The 22,429-nt window shown below is 40.5% G+C and overlaps 2 protein-coding genes across 16 annotated transcripts in view; one reads left to right on the top strand and one right to left on the bottom strand.

The window, feature by feature from the left end:
• Window positions 1-13,340, bottom strand: part of FAAH2 (fatty acid amide hydrolase 2) — a 283,151-nt gene extending 269,811 nt beyond the window's left edge. For 5 of the 6 annotated variants that reach the window (XM_054544651.2, XM_002831725.4, XM_054544649.2 and 2 more), the window contains exon 1: window positions 8,223-8,393. The gene's annotated coding sequence lies outside the window, so the exon portion shown is untranslated. Of the gene's footprint in view, window positions 1-8,222; window positions 8,394-13,321 lie in introns of those variants that run through there. The other variant, XM_054544652.2, reaches the window with a different exon arrangement.
• A 117-nt stretch (window positions 13,341-13,457) lies between these two features.
• SPIN2B (spindlin family member 2B) lies at window positions 13,458-15,596 on the top strand. Of its 10 annotated transcripts, none has more exons than XM_009234920.4 (3): window positions 13,495-13,988; window positions 14,647-14,873; window positions 15,177-15,596. In XM_009234920.4, exons 2-3 carry the CDS (start codon window positions 14,649-14,651, stop codon window positions 15,423-15,425), a joined length of 474 nt encoding a protein of 157 aa, XP_009233195.1. In that variant the 5' UTR covers window positions 13,495-13,988; window positions 14,647-14,648; the 3' UTR covers window positions 15,426-15,596.
• Window positions 15,597-22,429: the final 6,833 nt, after the last annotated feature.

Below are 22,429 nucleotides of genomic sequence, written 5' to 3'. Positions count from 1 at the left end.
GGGCATGAAAGGAATGAACAGCTGTCAATTTCAGTTGTGAATAAAGTTCAGCTAGAATCATAACCAGTCATTTAAAAATGGCATTGGATTTAGCTGGTCTGGTCTGGAGTGGGCAGGGGAAGGAACAAGAGATTGGCTCTCTTGGGGAGAGAGGAGGAGGTGACTGCTTAGGAAGAGGTGGAAAAGGGCCAGAAAGGGAGGGGCTCCTTGGGGAAGGGGATGACCTATGAGAAGGAAACATCCAACTGGGAAGGGAGTGAAGACTAACAGAGGGAGAGTGAGATCTTGGGGCTTAGAGGAAAATAGAATAAACTGAGTAGAGAGGAACACAAAGAAGCTTAGAAGAGGGTCCAGAGTAAGGTGGAGAAGGATCAACCTGACAGGGATCTGGGGAGAGGCTAAAGGATACACAAAGGAAGAGGCTATGTGGGTTAGGGTGTTGGAAGGAATAGAAGAGGGCCACTGAGGAAGGAGGAATTCAAAGAAGAAAGACCGACAGAGGGAGTGAGAATACAGGAAAAGAGTTGTGGGGTATGGGGCCCATGAGAGATCAGAAGTCCCAGGAAAATGTTGGACTTCTGGCAGTGTCCACATTGCTCTTCCTGGCTCTATGCACAAAGGAAGTGGCAACTGTCAAAGATGCCGGATGCATTGGAGGTTCCCTAGAAGAGCATTTTGACAGGAATGACTCAGTCAAGTTAATCAGGAGCCAAGTTTATGCCCATAAGGCTTTTCCTGTTTCAGGGAGTTAATGACACACCTGCCCAGCAGAAACCCAACGCTCAGCCTAAACACGCTAACATGGTGCCCCACATGTGCTGGGCTGTGGGCTGCCTCCTCACATTTGTCCTGTGCTAGATAAACAAACTTGGTAGAGTATGGGTTAGTGGGGCTCTCAGAACTTAAGAGATGTGCCATCCTGCATTTGGAAAGTCCTTTATCCAGAAAAAATGAAATCTTACTGAACTCAGCTACAGCAGTCTTATCACTCTTATTCCTTCTGCTGGAATGTTTGTTTTCTATCTAGAGACAAGGGGCATCAGAGGACTGAGCCTAGTGTTTCTCTCTAGGTTATGGGGAGTACTTGCCTGTCCATGCTTCTTTCAGCAGCTGCCTGAAACCATAGGTGGCTCCGACCAACGATCCACTAAAAGAGACCTGCTGTCCCAAGAAGCCAGATTCTGGTTAGACCTTCCCCACAAAGCTGGTGTCTGCAGACCCCTCACAGGCACCTGTTAACCAGTCTTATCTACCCCAGCTCACAGAGACTTGTGATGGAATTCTGGTCAGCTCTTTGTTTCCAGGTGAGGGAGATGCCATGGGGCAGTTGGGCTGGGAGTTGTGACTTGGTATAACTAACTCATTCAGCTGCATAATGTCACAAAAAAGGGTCAAGGTTGGTGGGGAGAGGGAGCAGCAACCCACAAAAAGTCCCTCAGAACTATGGTGTCTGATGCAAAGATAGATCTGTGTCTTTTTCTTCCTCCCTTCCTTGCCTTTCCCCAGTCTTTCTCCTATAGCCCATCTGAAAACCCGCCCACTAGTTTCTGCAACTTCACCCTTCACTAAATTATACCTCTGACCCCAAGAAAGAGTGCTGGTGACGCCCTGGTGCCCAGGTTACCCTACCTCCATGCATAGTGGGAGATGCAAGGAGCTGCCAGGAGTCCGAAGAAGGTGGTAAATAGAGTTTATTCTCTCCACCCAACATGACCTGAGGCTGACTGCCTCAAGAATTACACAAGGCAAGCCTACTTCACCATAGCAGGGATTAGTTTTCTTGTATACATCACACAATTCAGTCCAACAAATACCAGCTGGCTGCCCAGGGACCAATCTCAGACAGCTGCCAGGTTTTGTTTCATCTTTGTGTTTTCATTATTTTCTATTTTTAATTAGGTACTTTAGACATTTGATAGATTTCACACAATGAAAATTTATGTCTCTGGCATCTCCTGAAATTGAAACAGAACGACAACAACAACAACAAAAAAAACGTGAGGATTAGGGCCCTCATTCCAAAAAGGATACATGCAGCTGGGCCTTAGGTAGGTCTCAGTCCAGTTTAGACTCCGAATACCCTCTCCAGTTGGCCACACCCCCAGCTGGCCTGCTTCACTCTAATAAAACGCACAGTCGTTCCCTGGAAGTGTTGCACTTGTAACTGGGGCTACAACCCTGGAAAAACTGCCCCTTTGACTTGCTTTGATCCCATTTGCTTTTTAATTTACTTGTTTTATCTTTACCCCACAAATACTTACTTCAGGTGGGCTCTCTGCCAGGCACTCTTCTAGACACAGATACTGATGATGTAATAATGAACAAAAAAAGCAAACTAAAATTCTTATCCTCATGGAGCTTTCATTTTAGTGTGGGGGACAGACAGTAACCAAAATAAATAAGCAATTATAATGTGTTTTCATAGTGTCTAGTGTTAAATAGAAAAACATAAAGCAAGAAATTGGGATAGAAAATTTCAGGAGGGAGGCTGAAACTAGATAGATAAGGTGTCCAGGGAAGGCCTCACTGAGAACTTGGCTTTTGAATCTCCCCTGAAGGCAATGGGAGAACTGACCCTGTAGCTGTCTGGGGAAGGAGCATTCCAGATGGAGGGACAGCACGTGCTGAGGCCCCAAGACAGGTTTAGGCCTGGCATGTTTGAGGAGCAAGGAGGATGTTATCATGTCTGGAGCTGAGTGAGCAAGGCAGAGAAAAGCAAAAGGTGGTTTCAGAGAGGTAACAGGGATGAGGGAGAGGCAGACAGCTTATAGCCCTGTAGGTTTCAAAATGCAATTTGGCTTTTACACTGTATGTGATGGAAAGCCATCCATGTATTAATAGTGGAGGGGAGACAAGGTTTGTCTTAGTTTTACAGGATCACTCTGACAACCTGGAGAATAGTTTTTATTCGTATATGATGAATAAAGGGAGAATAATTAGTAGGCTATTCCAATTATGTAAGTAACAGATAATGGTGGATTTCACCATCCTGGTGGTAGTAGACGTGGTGAAAATTAGTTGGATCTGGCTGTTTTCAGGTACACCCTGCATGTTTTCCTATTTGATAACGCTGTGCAGTGGAAGATAAATATGTGTCAAGGACTATACCACGTTTTCTGGTCTTCTTTTGAAGACTTCTTAAGAGAAAACAATTCCCAGTGAAAACCATAGATGACAGATTTGGGCTCTACACTCAGTGCCTAGATTGGGTATAGAATACTAATGAAGTGATCTCTAGAAAATGAGAAACTGACCCAGAAATTCACTGATGAATGGTTGTTATCAGCCTCTCCGCTCTGGATAACTCTCATAGCCATTATATCAGAAATCACTGATATGTTATTTTGGCAATGGGCCAACAGGTACCCCAAAGTGAGTTTGTCACTGATTTAAAACCGTTAGTGAAAAATTTAATGTACGGCTGTTCAAAAGTTCTTAATATTCAGACAGGGCTTAAACCTGTATTCTGTTTGGATAAAGGACAGATGTTTATACTTCAGTAGGTTTGTTCAAAATTCATTACGTATATCACGTCCCATTTCCCGTTCCCCAAGCCCATGTGATATTATTGGTCCTGAGGATACATGAGTTAAAATGTAAGAGAGTTTCATATTAATGATCAGTGATGGGATCACACTCACACAATTAATCAGCCTTGGTATGTGCACTCATCACAGTTAAAGAGATATGGTCGGAACCCTCCAATTCTTTTCCTTAGGTCACTACTGGACATAGATGGAAGTTGACACTGTAGAATTCAAAAGTTTTTTCTTTCCTCTCAGAGATTACAGTACATATCCTAATAACTCATTTCCTATATTTATTTTTGGTAAGTAATGATTGGTTCAAGCATATCTGTAACATTTTTGCTTTCTCTTTCAGATTGAAATTGTACCACATCTCAAGATAACTTTACAGTTATGTTACAGTTAATGGTTCAGAGGACTAAGAATGAAAAATCTTCTTTACTCTTTGCAAGTTTGTAACCATTTGAGAGAACAGCACCATAATGACACAATTGGAAGTCAAAATATCCTCTTTGTATTTAATAAAAGCTGAACTGGAGGACATGGTTAGATAGGGGGCTTCAAGGACTTCCTAATATTTCACCCAAACACAAGCACAACTGGATAACTATGGACATCTCTGGTACGGCCACAAAGCTTATCCTGTGTTTGAGAATGAATTAGAGTGCCTATTCTGTCCAAAAGAAATAGACCCAAGAGATAAATCAAACGGTTTTTCACATGTCCAACTCCTCTCACACTCACCAATTAGGAAAGTCTTTGAGAGATATGCAGCCAGGGGAATTAGGGTGCTATTTGGCAAATGCTATACATAGTACTTCATAGAAACAAAATGGAATTTTTTAATTTTATGCAGTTAATATGTTGTACAATATACCTGAGAATAATTTGCAATGTATTGTAGTTAGAGGTTAGATATTTTCAGTGTGGCTTTAATGTCCTTTTAAAAATCAATTTTGGAGGCATCTGAGATAAACTATGAGCTGCTAAGCTCGCTTGTTTAAGTAAGTAATAGGGGCCCCACAAAGTGAGAGCATGATTCCACTGACTCCCCTAAAATCTTCTTGCCTCTGTCTTGAAGGAAGTAAACTATACCACCGATTGACCACAGGAGTGGCTAAGTAAAACCACTAGTTTAAAAGACACTAAACAGTGGGCATATGAAAACTCTTTCACTAAAAATCACTAAACTTTAAAATGTTGAATAAAATATGACAGACCTCCTTTTAAATGTATAGCTGAGCTTTAAATAGTGTGAGGGAAGTCCACAGGGACCAACAATTAAGAGAGAACTGCAAACAACAGTAGTAAGCACATAACCTGATGCTTTGGCAACATGGAAGGAGAGGGGTGCTGTCTCAGTAACTAAAGGATTTTAAAAAGAAGATAAGGCCTTAAGTTCGATAAATTTCACTGTTGGAAACTAAAATCTTCTCACCTGCCCTTCAACTCTCCATATAATAGCCCAAACTATCTTTTAAAAATGTAAACCAGATTATGCCACCCTCCTGCTTAGAATGCTCCAAAGGCTTCTTATTGCGGATGATATACAAAACAATCTTCATGCCTTATTCTGCATGCACTAGATCATGCATTCTCAAACAGGATGATATTGCCCCCAAAAGGGGGAAATATGATTGTTGGTGTGAGAGGTGGAAAGATACGAAGTTTTACAATGATTTGTGTCCTCCAAAGCTCAACTGTATTTGACAAAATCTTACACTTTAGAACTTAATTACTCTTGTTTTCTTGGATATCACAGAAGCATTGCCATTGAGCTCATGGAAGATACATGAAATGTATGCAAGACAAGCACTACAAAATCACAGCAAATAGATGACTTTGATTGTAGGACTTTTCAATCTACTGCTCATTCTTGAAGTCATATGTCAAGAAGTGGCCTTTGTGTACCTACTGGCTGCCACTGACTATGTTTGATCCTCAGTGTCTTGTGTGTGACTTGGGCTTTGAGAATTAAATAAAAATAGTTAATACTTAACTTTACAGAAGTTATTTAAACCATCATTATTTATGTCAGGTACTAAAAAGAAAAAATGATAATGTATGAATATCTAGCTGCTAGTTACAACTGATTTTGTCATATGAAGGAAAAGTGAAAAGTTAAATTCACAAAAATAACTTTGAAGAAATTAATTTAATGTTTTCCATTGTTTCACCTTTGCTAGAAAAATGTTGTGAATAATTTTTTAAATGTGATTACATTACTATCATGTATTTACATAAATTGCCACTTTGCATACATAATTTGACTCATTATAATTTATGTAAGTAAATAAATTCCATTAAAAGTCACTTAGCAAATACAGTTATACAGTTAAGTTAGATATTGCTAGCTTTCTAATTTTTAATTTAACTACTACCTTCAAATTTTATTGATACTTAATCCTGCATACAGGTTGATTATGTATAAAATACAGATATATATGCATTTATTGACTACATCATACAGTACATCACTGGTATTCAAATTTCATGAGGGGACAATCAGGAAAAAGAAAAAAATCCTTATAAGTCATCTAGTGGGGAGGGGATAATAATGAAATAAGAATGAAGAAGCAGTGCTCTATCTAATCTCACTCTTTTCTGATTCAAATATGGTCTCTGTTTTCACTATATATTACAGCCATACTAACATTTTTCTATTCTCAAAGGCAAGAAGCTTGCTTCCACTTCAAAGTCTTTATGCTAGAGTTATTTCTTACTCCCAGAGCTTTTCATAACTTTTCATAACTGGTTGCTTCTCATATTCAGGTCTTGACTCAAATATCACCTGTTCAGAGATTCTCTCCTTCTACCCTATAACCTTGGTTTTTCTTGCTCTGCAGTACTTATCACTATGTGAACTTGTCTTTTAGATTGTTTCTTTATTTTCTGTCTTACTCCACTAGAATATAAACTTTGAATGCAGGAATCTTGTCTATCTAATTCATTCTAGTCCTGTAGTGCTAGGAAAGGGTCTGGAACATAGGAGACACTCTATAAATACTTGTTTAGTAAGTGAATTATTGCATGACAATTTTATATTTTCAAATAACCTATTATAAATCCCCTTTGCATTTGTTGGTCCTTTTTCCTGTATTGCCAGTTTTCTTTCCTATTGTTTTATTTTTTCACAAAACTTAGACATAGGTTTTGCTATATAGTCTACTAATTTTCTGTTTTTTCACTTCATCAGTCTCTGCATATTTTAATTATTTCCTTTAAGTTTCCATGGCTATCTATAATGATAATTTCTAGCTAATTTTTAAGGGAAATAGTCATTACTATAAATTTGTCTTTGAATAGAGTGCTGGCTGTAACTGGCACATTTTAATATGTTGTGTCCTCATTGCTATCATTTCTCAAGTTCTCTGTTGTTAATTTTTTAAAATTTTCTTTTTGATTCAATAACTTCTTGGAAGATTGCTAAAAATTTATGAATACTGGGGGAAGGCCAGACAAAGCACATATATATTCTTAAACAAAAGATAGTCTTCTTTATCTGGAAAGATAAAGCACAGGTTACATCAGCACAGGTAACGTTAAGAAGGAAGAATATGGCAACATTGAGAAAAGACAAAGATACCTACCTCGTCAGCAAAATAGGCACCATCAACCCTCAAAATAGATAGAATGAGAAATGTCACAATTGGATTGCATTCGCTTGTTATCGCAGCATTGTTTGAAATAGCAAAAATAGCTGGGGGAAAATCTTGAATGTCTATCAATACTAGAACTTTTGAATACATTGTGTTTATGTATCATTTGAAATATTATACAATTATAAAGAAGATGTTTTAGAAATATATATAGATGTGTCGTTGCACACAAATGTAAAGAGTATGATCCCACTTACGTTAAAAAGTGAGAAGGACTTCCAAATTCCTATATTTACGTTTATATTTATATATTGTTGTAATAACATAGAAAATGGTTTGGAAGAATACATACCAGGGATTTAACATTGGTTAAGTGTGATTGAAGGTGGAACGTGAGAACACTGGGACATCCTGAGAGGTGGCAAGGAGAAAAAGGAAATGAGATAGAGAAAGGTCTATTTCATTCATCATAGATCTTTTCATTGTCATAAAGATCGCAGTAAACCATATTAATCTTTGGTAATTTTGAAAGATGGTCTTAACTAATATTAATGCATGAAATTTAAAAAATAAGTGATTAGAATGTTATTTTTTATTCTCATAAGATTGAATATCAGGATCACCTCTTTAAGACAAAGAAATCTAAAGTATATGGAAAATAGATGTGAGGTGGAGAGACTGGAGTCCAGAAGCCTACCTCTTCCTATGAGGAAAATATAAGAGGCTCATCACTTTGTTGAGAGCATTTATTTAGGGAGTTATTTGCTAATCCTGGTATATTTTTTCTCATAGTGCAAATTAGAATGATGCCTTTTTACCTCATGCTTGTTTTTTAGATAGCTCCTTATACCTTATCTGCAACTGAATACTGGATTTTTTAAGTCTGGAAGTAATGTCCCATTTCCTGATATGGGAGCAGGTTGTATGAATGAGTGCCTGAGAATGTATTGTTTCATATAACTTAAAAGTATAACGGTATTGTCTAGGGATACTATATCATTTAAGTCTGGGAACGCTAAGCCATTTAAGATGCCTTCAACTGCAAGTAACAGAAAACCCAGACTCAAATTGCTTTAACTATAAAGAAATTTGTTACCTCATAACTTGGAGTCAGAAGTAGGACTCCAGGGATGGTATGATCAGCAGCTAAACGATAAGATCAAAGTGCACAGAGTATTCCTATTCTCTCTTCTTCCATCTTCATTACATAAGTATTGCCCTCAGGATGATTACAGATATCACAAAGGTCATATAAAGATACAGCATCATCCTAAAAAAGAAAAGGGAACATTATTTCCTGTTTCTCTTTCTTAAGAGTAAAGAAATTTTTTTCAGAAGTCTTCCAGCAGACATACTATGATGCTTAATTCACCAGGATTAGATCACATGCCCAATGCCAAATCAATCACTTGCAGGACGAATGGCATCACCATGACTAGCTTAGACTAACCTTTTAAAGTGAGATGAATATTCAAAAGTCAGTCAGTGGCCATGACCACCTACATGTACAAAATGTGTCACTAGGACAGTCTCCCTCTTTTTGCATGGCCTGGCTCCATTCTCTTCTTTGGGGTGCCTTCATTCTCAGTCTATTGATAATAGTAAGATGAATACAGCAGCTTAATCCTCATATCCTTTCAGGTTCGCTCTCCTCCAATGGAAACTGCCTCATGCCTAGCAGTTTGAGTCTCATTGGCTCTGACTAGGTTGAAAGCTTATTCCTAAACTAATCATTGTAACAGTAATTCCATACTCTGAAAAGTCAGGCTTATGTTGTTCCCAAGAGGAAAATTGTGGCACTATTACCAGAAGAATGGTGATAAGATGCTAGGCTGCAGTATCAATTGATCTCTATTACAATTAAATATATTTTGGAGCTCAGCATCTATATAAACCTTTCCAGCCATACATACATGTCCAAAGATCTCTCTAATTTTTACTTTGGCCAACTACTGATAGAGTATGAATTGCTGTCTATTTGGAAAATACCTTTGCAAGAATAACTGCTACTTTAACTTTTTAGACAACAGATTAGTTAATGATTGTTTTTGAACTTTAAATAAATTGAACAGAATAATGTGTGCCCCTTTGTTGTCTGGCTTCTTTTTTCAACATATTTCAGAGATTCATTTATGTTTTTGCATGTAGTTGTAGCTTGAACATTCTCACTACTGCATGATATTCCAATGTATGAATATACCCCAACATATACAGTATACTGTTGATGGAAATGTAGGTGTTTTTTAGTTTGAAGTCATTACAAATAGTTAAACACATTTTTTTTCTTTTTCAAACCACTACTGAGGTATGATTTACATACACAAAGCTGTACCTATTTAATCTATACAACCTAATGATGAACACATGTATTTTATAATAAAAAATAGGGTTTCAGATTTCCGTAACAGGAGACTAAACAATTCAAAACAACTTTCCCTAAAATCTGAACAAATTAAGTAAATCTGAACAAATATAGTAAAAAAGAAAATCCGCTCTCCATGGCATCTAAAAGCTGAGAAATACGAAATAATTACCTAGCTGAGATAGGAGGAGAACAGGTCCAAGAGGCAAACAGGGCATTTGGTGGACGTTTTTCTACTGGGAAAGTTTACCCATTCTAGAGAGAACCACTGAAAGACTTAGATGCTCAGCAGAACTTGAGACTGCTTGTTAAATCTACGAATACAGAACCTGGAGTTCAGAACCTTGGTAACCCCCCAACCCCTTACTTTTCATTGAAATTCCGGGGTTGAAATCCTAAGCGTAACAGTTAACCACAGCTTTAAAAAAAGCCCTCACTGAGCTTCATCCCTGGGACGCAAGGCTGGTTCAACCCACGCAAACCAATAAACGTAATCCAGCATATAAACAGAAACAAAGACAAAAGCCACATGATTATCTCAACAGATGCAGAAAAGGCCTTTCACAAAATTCAACAGCCCTTCATGCTAAAAACTCTCAATAAATTAGGTATTGATGGGACGTGTCTCAAAATAATAAGAGCTATTTATGACAAACCCACAGCCAATATCATACTGAATGGGCGAAAACTGGAAGCATTCCCGTTGAAAACTGGCACAAGACAGGGATGCCCTCTCTCACCACTCTATTCAACACAGTGTTGGAAGTTCTGGCCAGGGCAATCAGGAAGGAGAAAGAAATAAAGTGTATTCAATTAGGAAAAGAGGAAGTCAAATTGTCCCTGTTTGCAGATGACATGATTGTATATCTAGAAAATCCCATTGTCTCAGCCCAAAATCTCTTTAAGCTGATAAGCAACTTCAGCAAAGTCTCAGGATACAAAATCAATGTGCAAAAATCACAAGCATTCTTATACATCAATAATAGACAAACAGAGAGCCAAATCATGAGTGAACTCCCATTCACAATTGCTTCAAAGAGAATAAAATACCTAGGAATCCAACTTACAAGAGATGTGAAGGGCCTCTTCAAGGAGAACTACAAACCACTGCTCAACGAAATAAAAGAGGATACAAACAAACAGAAGAATATTCCATGCTCATGGGTAGGAAGAATCAATATTGTGAAAATGGCCATATTGCCCCAGGTAATTTATAGATTCAATGCCTTCCCCATTAAGCTACCAATGACATTCTTCACAGAATTGGAAAAAACTACCTCAAAGTTCATATGGAACCAAAAAAGAGCCTGCATCGCCAAGCCAATCCTAAGCCAAAAGAACAAAGCTGGAGGCATCACACTACCTGACTTCAAACTATACTACAAGGCTACAGTAACCAAAACAGCATGGTACTGGTACCAAAACGGAGATATAGACCAATGGAACAGAACAGAGCCATCAGAAATAACACCACACATCTACAACTATCTGATCTTTGACAAACCTGACAAAAACAAGAAATGGGGAAACGATTCCCTATTTAATAAATAGTGCTGGGAAAACTGGCTAGCCATATGTAGAAAGCTGAAATTGGATCCCTTCCTTACACCTTATACAAAAATTAATTCAAGATGGATTAAAGACTTAAATGTTAGATCTAAAACCATAAAAACCCTAGAAGAAAACCTAGGCAATACCATTCAGGACATAGGCATGGGCAAGGACTTCATGTCTAAAACACCAAAAGCAATGGCAACAAAAGCCAAAATTGACAAATGGGATCTAATTAAACTAAAGAGCTTCCGCACAGCAAAACAAACTACCATCAGAGTGAACAGGCAACCTACAGAATGGGGCAAAATTTTTGCAATCTACTCATCTGACAAAGGGCTAATATCCAGAATCTACAATGAACTCAAACAAATTTACAAGAAAAAAACAAACAACCCCAGCAAAAAGTGGGCGAAGGATATGAACAGACACTTCTCAAAAGAAGACATTTATGCAGCCAACAGACACATGAATAAATGCTCTTCATCACTGGCCATCAGAGAAATGCAAATCAAAACCACAATGAGATACCATCTCACACCAGTTAGAATGGCAATCATTAAAAGGTCAGGAAACAACAGGTGCTGGAGAGGATGTAGAGAAATAGGAACACTTTTACACTGTTGGTGGAACTGTAAACTAGTTCAACCATTGTGGAAGACAGTGTGGCGATTCCTCAGGGATCTAGAATTAGAAATACCATTTGACCTAGCCATCCCATTACTGGATATATACCCGAAGGATTGTAAGTCATGCTGCTATAAAGACACATGCACACGTATGTTTATTGTGGCACTACTCACAATAGCAAAGACTTGGAACCAACCCAAATGTCCAACAATGACAGACTGGATTAAGAAAATGTGGCGCCTATACACCATGGAATACTATGCAGCCATAAAAAATGATGAGTTCATGTCCTTTGTAGGGACATGAATGAAGCTGGAAACCATCATTCTCAGCAAACTATTGCAAGGAGAAAAAACCAAACACCGCATGTTCTCGCTCATAGGTGGGAATTGAACAATGAGAACACTTGGACACAGAAAGGGGAACATCACACACTGGGGCCTGTTGTGGGGTGGGGGGAGGGGGGAGGGATAGCATTAGGAGCTATACCTAATATAAATGACGAGTTAATGGGTGCAGCTCACCAACATGACACATGTATACATATGTAACAAACCTGCACATTGTGCACATGTACCCTAGAACTTAAAATATAATTTACAAAAATAAAAATAAAAATAAAAAATAAAAAAGCCCTCACTGAAACTACAACATATCTGCAAATTGCTTCCCATAAAAATTGTATAAACTTTAACTTGCATCAGCACTAGATATGAAGCTCTTTTTTCATGATCAATGAAACTAAGTAATATTTTAATGTTGTTTCATACTTTGATTGTTGAATCAAGATTATTATTCCTTCTATTTTTCCTTGTAGATGTTATTTTATTAAGTGTAGTTGTTCTGTTAACATCCGACTCATCCCCTCATTCAAATACCATAAGTATCTGAATAAGAAAGATACCATTAAGCATTGTTTTGTTTACAGTTTTTGGTTGGTTCATTTGCTTTCTGCTCAATTTTATTTTGCTGCTTTTTACCTTTTAATAAATCAAATATTGACATTGGTACTACATTAGTATACAACCTTTCCCAAAATATTTAAAGAATCATTTCAACATTCCTTAAAGAATACCCAATGTTTCTCAACTGATTTATAAAACTATAACTTTATCTAATTATTTCTTATAAAGTTTTTTTTTTCAAAGCTTTCTATTCCGATACATAGATCTGATTACTGGTTACTGTAGAAATATTATGTCAAATGTCCAGTACTGGGAGAAAAGCCAAATTATAAATCACTTTAAAATTGAGTTTTACGGACCAAGTGCAAGATATGTAACAGGTGCTCAATAAATATTTGTTGAATGAAAAAATCGATTAGAAAACATCTAATTTCCTGGAAAAATTAATAGACATGAATTGCAGATAAAAAACAAATCCCAGTTTTGCAAAAGTTTAGGAAAAAGGGAAAAAAAGCTATGAGCATTAATATTTTGCTGTGAGGTCCTCAAAAATGGGAGATGGGACTGCAGTTGATGATTTTCCTTTTAATATTAATTTCCTAAAATGTAGATAGTGTTCACATTGTACATGCAATTATCTTGTAATAAAGAAAAGGAAAAAAAATCCCTCAAAAACAAAAACAAAAAAGCCAGGAAATATCAGTCAGGAAAAATTAGGTAGAGACTGGGTCAAAATGGCAGACTTACCATAGTGAATTTCTCTGTTCCGACTCCAAATCCTTTCAAAAAGAGGAAAGACATATTTACGTGTACAGAATAAATCCATAAGGGCACGGGACGGGGCGGGGGCGAGGGTGGGCGCGGGGCGGCGGCAAGGCGAATTCCAAGAAGATGGAAAGCAGATAGGGCAGGCGGACTAAGAAGGTGGAGGTGGGAACTAAGTGGCCCTGAAACGGGTGAGGAAGGGGCCACAGGGTTCCAAGCACGACTGTAGCAGGAACTACTCCGGATTTGGAAAAAGGCGGAGTCAGAGCCTATAGCTCCGCCAGGGCTACAGGCTGCGTGGTGGGCGTGTGAGCCTGGTGGAGAGGAGAGCCGGGTGTTTGACAGGAAGAGGAGGCCTTTCTCTGGGCAGGAAGCTGCGCTACGGAAAGAGGGAGGAGACTGCCGCGGCGACAGCAGGGACTGGTGGAATCCCGATGTGGCTCAGGGACCGCCACCGCCAGCAGGGAGGCGGAGGGCTAGCGAGCCAAGCGGTGGGGACGCCACTGCCGTCCTCTTTGCCTGCCTTGCCGCCCTCCTAGACACGCTCTTCATCTACGGATCCTACCCTCCCAGCTCTTGCAAGCATTCACTCGGCCGGTCGCCTGCTGACCCTCCTTCGCCACAGGCTCATAGCGGAGGCAGCAGCGAGGTGTCCAATTTGGGCACGTGAGGCCCGTGATCCGCGGCGGTGGACGCCAGGCAGGGCAAGGCCATTAGTGGGCGCCAGAATGGAGAGGGGGATGGGAAGGAATCCAGCAGGAGACATGGGGTGGAGGTGGGCGCCAGGAAAGGGTGGGGTGGGGGAGTGCGGTGGACAACAGGGAAAGGGGGTAGGAACGGGAGCCAGACAAGGATTTGAAGGTGAGCGCCGGGAAGTAAGGGCGGTGGGTACCAGGGAAGTGGTTAGGGTAGGCAGGGTGTGTTGTGGACAGCAGCTGGGACGCTCAGGGAAGGAGGGCAGTGGGTGCCGGTCAAGGCCGCTTTGCAAGGGGATTGGGAGTGGACGCCAGTGGCAGCAAGGGGTTCCGGGAGGGCAGTGGGCTCTGAGCTAGGAGGAGGCCCAGCCACTTCTGCAGAGTTCCGAACCCCAGACAGCTCTACTACAACACTCCAGCCTTTCCCCACAGCCCAAAGGAACTTAAGAGGCAGAGCACTGCAGGCATGCAGCCAGGATTTCCAGCATTACTTCCAGGCTCCTAGGGGAAACTTAGGCACTAGCGCAGAGTACATCCAGACATGGCTATACGGAAAAGTTTGCCTTGTGGCACACTGGATATGTCTCTCTATCCTCTCTCCTCCCCCAGCAGGCATGAAGACCCCCAACGCACAGGAAGCCGAAGGGCAACAAACCAGGGCAACTGCAGGACGGGCCACTGGGTCTGCAAACATGACAAAGAAAAAAGTCTCCCAAAAGAAGCAGAGAGGCAGACCTTCATCCCAGCCCCGCAGGAACATCGTGGGCTGCAGAATTTCTCATGGATGGAAGGAAGGGGATGAGCCCATCACCCAGTGGAAAGGAACCGTTCTGGATCAGGTGCCTATAAATCCCTCTCTTTATCTGGTGAAATATGATGGAATTGACTGTGTCTATGGACTGGAACTTCACAGAGATGAAAGGGTTTTGTCTCTTAAAATTCTTTCTGACAGGGTGGCATCATCTCACATTAGTGATGCCAACCTTGCAAATACCATAATTGGCAAAGCAGTGGAACACATGTTTGAGGGAGAGCATGGTTCTAAGGATGAATGGAGGGGGATGGTCTTAGCTCAAGCACCTATCATGAAAGCCTGGTTTTATATTACCTATGAGAAAGATCCTGTCTTGTACATGTACCAGCTTCTAGATGATTATAAGGAAGGTGACCTCCGCATCATGCCAGAATCCAGTGAGTCTCCTCCAACAGAGAGGGAGCCAGGAGGAGTTGTTGATGGCCTAATAGGTAAGCATGTGGAATACACCAAAGAAGATGGCTCCAAAAGGATCGGCATGGTCATTCACCAAGTAGAAGCCAAACCCTCTGTGTATTTCATCAAGTTTGATGATGATTTCCATATCTATGTCTATGATTTGGTGAAAAAGTCCTAATTGTTAGGGTAAAATTTGGCACATGTGTGGAAACAAATGTATAATTTGTAGACATGCAAAAAATGTTGCCTTTCAGTGTATTGAAAGCTTATGGAATCCCTGATAACTCAACATCTTTGCCAGCATTAACTGTTGTTTTGCTCTAAGAAATACAAACTTGTGTGTACATGACATGCTGTGTGTAAGCCCTTTGTCTTGTTGAAAAGATCGGGTGTGTTTGGTGAATGGGGCATGAAAGGAAGGAACAGCTCTCAGAGAGTTTGTGGCTTAGAGGAAAATACACAGAATAAGTTGAGTAGAGAGGAACACAAAGAAGCTTAGAAGAGGTCCAGAGTAAAGAGGAGAAGGATCAAACTGACAGGGTCTGTGGACAGGATAAAGGATACTCAATGGAAGAGGCTATGTGGGTTAGAGTGTTGGAGAGGTTAGAAGAAGAGGGCCACTGAGGAAGGAGGAGTTCAAAGAAGGAAGACTGACAGAGGGATTGGGAATACAGGAAAAGAGTTGTGGGGTGTGGGGCCCATGAGAGATTGGAAGGCCCAGGAAAATGTTGGACTTCTGGTAGTGTCCACATTGCTCTTCCTGGCTCTATGCACAAAGGAAGTGGCATCTGTCAAAGATGCCAGATACATTGGAGGTTCCCTAGAAGGGCATTCTGACAAGGATGACTCAGTAAGGTTAATCAGGAGCAAAATTTATACCCATAAGGCTTTTCCTGTTTCAGGGAGTTCAGGATGCTCCTACCCAGCAGAACCCCAACCCTCAGCCTAAACACACTAACATGGTGCCCCACATGTGCTGGGCTGTGGGCTGCCTCCTCACATTTGTCCTGTGCTAGATAAACAATCTTGGTAGAGGATGGGTTAGTGGGTCAGAACTTAAGAGATGTGCCATCTTGCATTTGGAAAGTACTTTATCCAGAAAAAAAATGGAACCTTACTGAACTCAGGTACAGCAGTCTCATCACACTGGTTCCTTCTGCTGGAATGTTTGTTTTCTATCTAGAGACAAGGGGCATCAGAAGATTGAGCCTAGTGTTCTCTCTAGGTTATGGGGAGTGCCTGACTGTCCACGCTTCTTTCAGCAGCTGCCTGAAACCACAGGTGGTTCCGACAAATAATCCACTAAAAGAGGCCTGCTGTCACAAGAATCCACATTCTGGTTAGACCTTCCCCACAAAGCTGGTGTCTGCAGACCCCTCACAGGCACCTGTTGGCCAGTCTTGCCTACCCCAGCTCACAGAGACCTGTGATGGAATTCTGGTCAGCTCTTTGTTTCCAGGTGAGGCAGATGCCATGGGGCAGTTGGGCTGGGAGTTGTGACTTAGTATAACTAACTCATTCAGCTGTATAGTGTCACAAGAAAGGGTCAAGGTTGGTGGGGAGAGGGAGCAGCAACCCACAAAAAGTCCCTCAGAACTATGGTGTCTGATGCAAAGATAGATCTGTGTCTTTCTCTTCCTCTCCTCCTTGCCTTTCCCAAGTCTTTCTCCTGTAGCCCATCTGAAAACCCTCTCACTGCTTTCTGCAACAACACCGTTCACTAAATTATACCTCTGACCCCAAGAAAGAGTGCTGGTGACTCCCTGCTGCCCAGGTTACCCTAACTCCATGCATAGTGGGAGATGCAAGGAGCTGCCAGGAGTTGAGAGAAGGTGGTAAATAGAGTTTATTCTCTCCACCCAACATGACCTGAGGCTGACTGCCTCAAGAATTACACAAGGCAAGCCTACCTCACCGTAGCAAGGATTAATTTTCTTGTATACATCACACAATTTCGTCCAACAAAATCCAGCAAGGTGCCCAGGAACCAGTCTCAGTCAGCTGCCAGGTTTTTTTCATCTTTGTGTTTTTATTGTTTTCTGTTTTTAATTAGGTACTTTAGACATTTGATAGATTTCACACAATGAAAATTTATGTCTCTGGCATCTCCTGAAATTGAAACAGAACGACAACAACAACAAAAACATGAGGATTAGGGCCCTCATTCCAAAAAGGATACATGCAGCTGGGCCTTAGGTAGGTCTCAGTCCAGTTTAGACTCCGAATACCCTCTCCAGTTGGCCACACCCCCAGCTGGCCTGCTTCACTCTCATAAAATGCACAGTTGTTCCCTGGAAGCGTTGCACTTGTAACTGGGGCTACACCCTGGAAAAACTGTCCCTTTGACTTGCTTTGATCCCATTTGCTTTTTAATTTACTTGTTTTATCTTTACCCCACAAATACTTACTTCAGGTGGGCTCTCTGCCAGGTACTCTTCGAGACACAGATACTGATGATGTAATAATGAACAAAAAAAGCAAACTAAAATTCTTATCCTCATGGAGCTTTCATTTTAGTGTGGGGGACAGACAGTAACCAAAATAAATAAGCAATTATAATGTATTTTCATAGTGTCTAGTGTTAAATAGAAAAACATAAAGCAAGGAATTGGGATAGAAAATTTCAGGAGGGAGGCTGAAACTAGATAGACAAGGTGTCCAGGGAAGGCCTCACTGAGAACGTGGCTTTTGAGTCTACTCTGAAGGCAATGGGAGAACTGACCCTGTAGCTGTCTGGGGAAGGAGCATTCCAGATGGAGGGACAGCACGTGCTGAGGCCCCAAGACAGGTTTGGGCCTGGCATGTTTGAGGAGCAAGGAAGATGCTATCATGTCTGGAGCTGAGTGAGCAAGGCAGAGAAAAGCAGGAGGTGGTTTCAGAGATGTAATGGGGATGAGAGAGAGAGGCAGACAGCTTGTAGCCCTGTAGGTTCCAAAATGCAATTTGGCTTTTACATTGAATGTGATACAGAGCCATCCATGTATTTATAGTGGAGGGGAGACAAGATTTGTCTTAGTTTTACAGGATCACTCTGACAACTTTCAGAATAGTTTTTATTAGTATATGATGAATAAAGGGAGAATAATTAGTAGGCTATTCCAATTATGTAGATTACAGATAATAGTGGGTTTCAGTATCCTGATGGTAGTAAAATTAGTTGGATCTGACTGTTTTCAGGTATACCCTGCATGTTTTCCTATTTGATAACGCTGTGCAGTGGAAGATAAATATGAGTCAAGTACAACACCACATTTTCTGGTCTTCTTTTGAAGATTTTCTTAAGAGAAACAAATTCCCAGTGAAAACCATAGATGACAAGTTGGGCTCTATACTCAATGCCTAGATTGGGTATAAAATACTGATAAAGTGACCTCTAGAGAATGAGAAACCGACCCAGAGACTCACTGATAAATTGTTATCAGATTTGCCCCTCTGGATAACTCCCCTAGCTATTATGTAGGACTTTGTTGCCTGATATTGAGAATTGAGTCAGCCAAAAACATTGGAAGCTTAATGTTATGAGACACAGGCAGCCATTATACCACACAGAATTGAAAGTAAATGCTAAGCCTTGCTAATGGTACGGTGCAGCTCTGTCTCTACTTTGTCAGGCACAGCTGCTATAAGGAGAAAAATCATTAGAAATGGGGCAAGTGATCTCTGTGCTTAATGGAGATCAAATTCCATATGCATCCATCTTAGTAGGTTGGAGAATTTTCTTGAGAGAAAGAATCAAGCTTTTGTAGCTCTGTTAGATATGGATGCCCAAGTAAACTCTTCTACTGAACTCCTGGAAGGAGAAAGCATCTGAAATTAGGTAACAGGGTTTGGCCAGGTTTACAGCAGGAGAAAGAAAGAAGCCAATATGACCTTGTGAACAAAACTTTTTAGGCCAATTCTGCATACTGATGCTGCAACCTTCACATCTGAATATCACTGGGAACTGATGCTTGTATTTCCCTGTTTCATAGGTGGCAGATGAAATTTCACCATACACAGATAAGTACGAGTGGGACACACAAATTTATCTGTCACCAGCTTTCCTATCTCTCCCTGGGTGATCCAGCACAAAGTATAGAATTCTAGGAAGGAAAAAGAAAATCTGTGCCCTGAATAAATATTAATACCTATAGGAGGCAGTAGTAAGAGATGCAGGATCTTTACAGAACAGCCTTGTATGCCCATTGCAAAATCTAACCGGAGCTGAACGTTGATAGCGGAATATTTTCAAATAAATTCAGTTATTTCTCCAGTGGCCCCAGCTGTTGCATACATCTTGACTCTATCTGAATCTACTATACAGACTAATAGAACATGGTACACTGTTTTAAACATTGACAACACTTTCTTTCCCATACTACCATCTGAGGATTAAGATCTGTTCACATTCATGTGACAAGGCCTCTAATACATGTTTGTTGTACTCCGCCAGTGTTACCTAAACTCCAGTGCCATTTGCCAAAATTGAATAGGTTAGAATTTGGTGCAAGTTCTTCTTCATTCAGATTTCCAAAAGTTTCACTATACATGACATCCTGATGGTTGGCAGTCAGAAGCCTCAGTCTCAATAGCCCTACATAGCTGTGGTATTATCACACGTCCTCTAGGAAGAATGACTGAAAGTCTCCAAAAAAATCAGGATTAATATTGAAAATCACCAGCAAAATTCAGGAGTAATGTTGTTGGCCAGTAATGTCTCTTGCTTGCCAGTAATGTTTCCTGGAAGTATGTAGGCAAATTCACAATAAAATCTCAGGCAAAGAAAAACTGTCTCTTCAGCACCCCCACCACCAAAAAGGAGTTTCAGCACCTAACTAGATTCTTTGGATATTGGAAATGCTTTGTGATTGCTTGGACATTCTGCTTGGTCCTTTATATTAGCTAACCCACAAATCAGCATCTTTTGAGTAAAGCCTGAAACGAATTTCTGCCATGGAAACAGTCCAGTAAGTTGTGTCATGTTCTCTACCTTTGGAGCCCTACAATTTTAATGATACCTTTGAGCTATATAAGTATCTGTAACTGATGATTTTCCAATTGCTGTCTCTGGAAAAGGGAAGCCGTCTTCACCTGGAGATATGTCTTGGGGTTTTGGACTCCTCTTCTTCCTGACAAGACTACCAGATACACCACTTTTGAAAAGCAGCTTATTATCTGTGATATGTTTTGGCTTTGTGTCCCCACCCGAATCTCACCTTGAATTGTAATCCCCGTAATCCCCACGTGTCAAGGGCGGGACCAGGTGGAGGTAACTGAATCCTGGGGGTGGTTCCCCCCATGCTGTTATTGGGATAATGAGTGAGTCTCTTGAGATCTGATGGTTTTATAAGCGTCTGGCATTTCCCCTGCTTGCACTTCTTCTTCCTGCCACCCTGTGAAGAAGGTACCTTTCTTCCCCTTCCCCTTCCACCAGTATCGTAAGTTTCCTGAGGCTTTCCCAGCCATGTGGAACTGAGTCAATTAAACCTCTTTTCTTTATAAATTACCCAGACTTGGGTATTTCTTCATAGCAGCATGAGAACTGACTAATACATTTTGCTACTGGGCTCATTTCAGAACTGAACACCTGAACCATGGAGGTCAGCCTTGCACCTCTCCAGCCTGACATTCCTGTTTGAGGTTGATCAATTTCAACTTAATACCTCCAATGGTGAGAAGAGCTCAGCAGGCCTTGCTTGTGAAAGGTAAATTGCATATTAAAAAACTTACTTGGCCTCACCCCAGTGGCATATAGGCTTTACCTGAAAAAGTGGCTATTACCCCTTTCAAGGAAACTCTATTCCCTACTCTCTACCTGAAGTAAAGCAGCTGGCTAAATGAGGCCCTTGACTCACATAGGTTCAACTAAATGTGTGGGCCTGGTTCACTGACGGTTTCGATAAGCTGAAACCTGCTGGTGTCCACTGGGCTGCTGCATATGTTCAATCTTACTGCTAGCTATGCAAAACTGAAAGATATGGATGCTCTCCTCAGTGGCCAGAACGCAAAGCCATTTTCATAAATCTGGGTTATACTCCCCTAGATGAAGTTTGTTATACTTTTACTGACTCATAGGAAATTGACAATGACCTACTTGCTTGAGTTGCCACTTGGAAAACTACAAAATTGCAGACTAAAGACACCTGTCTTTGGGCCTGTAACTAAAGAAACAAATTGTTGCTACTGCTGCTGCTCCTGCTTAATGTATCTGATTTACTCATGTAGATGATGACCACATAAGAGACCATTATCTGATGACACTGAAATCAAGCTCCAGAATGAGCATGAACCACTAAAGTTGCTTCAATTTCTAACTGAATCCATAATTCTACTGGGTTTAGCAACACATCCACCTTCATAAATAGAATCAAAGTACAGGACTGTTTCTGTTGTGGAGGCTACCATTGCATGCCAGAATTCTGGCCTTCCAAATCTTATCTGCCAGTGAGAGTGGCCACATTGCATAAAGTTTTGCTCCTGACACCACTGTACTTGGCACCTTGATGACAATGAATTTTTTATCTCCTCTATGAGTTATTGGTTGTGCCTTACCACTGTTGACCGTTTTTCAGATTAATAGTGCTGCTGTTCCGATCCAATGATCCAGCACTGACACAACATTATGGTCCCTGAAGAAACCATGTGTCATGTTTTTATTTTCCTGGACCATTTGCAGTTGGAAATGGTGCATCTTGCATCACAAAAGCCATTCAACAATGGCTTAATAGTGAAGGTATTCACGGACTGTCCATGCTTCCTACCATACAGAAGCACCAGATATTTTAAAAATAGCTTTATTAAGATGTAATTCACATAGAATATGATTCACTAATTTAAAGTATACAATTAACCATTGTCACAGTAAATTTAGAACATTTTCATTACCTCATAAAGGAATCCCTAAACTTTAGCTATCATTTCCCCAATGCTCCCATCCTTCCTGCCCTAAGCAACCACTAATTTACTTTTTGTTCCTATATATCTGCCTATTGTGAACATTTTATGTAAATGGAATCAAATAATATTTGGTCCTGTGTGACGGGCTTCTTTCAATTAGCATGATGTTTTCAAAATTTATCCATATTTGTAGCATGCTCATCATTCATTTTTATGGCTGAGCATATGGATATATAAAATTTTGTTCGTTCATTTATCCCTTGATAGATATTTGGGTTGTATTCACCTTTGGACAATTATGACTAA

The sequence above is a fragment of the Pongo abelii genome, chromosome X, assembly GCF_028885655.2.
Source record: "Pongo abelii isolate AG06213 chromosome X, NHGRI_mPonAbe1-v2.0_pri, whole genome shotgun sequence".
NCBI lineage: Eukaryota > Metazoa > Chordata > Mammalia > Primates > Hominidae > Pongo > Pongo abelii.
This window is presented reverse-complemented; position numbering and strand designations above follow the sequence as displayed.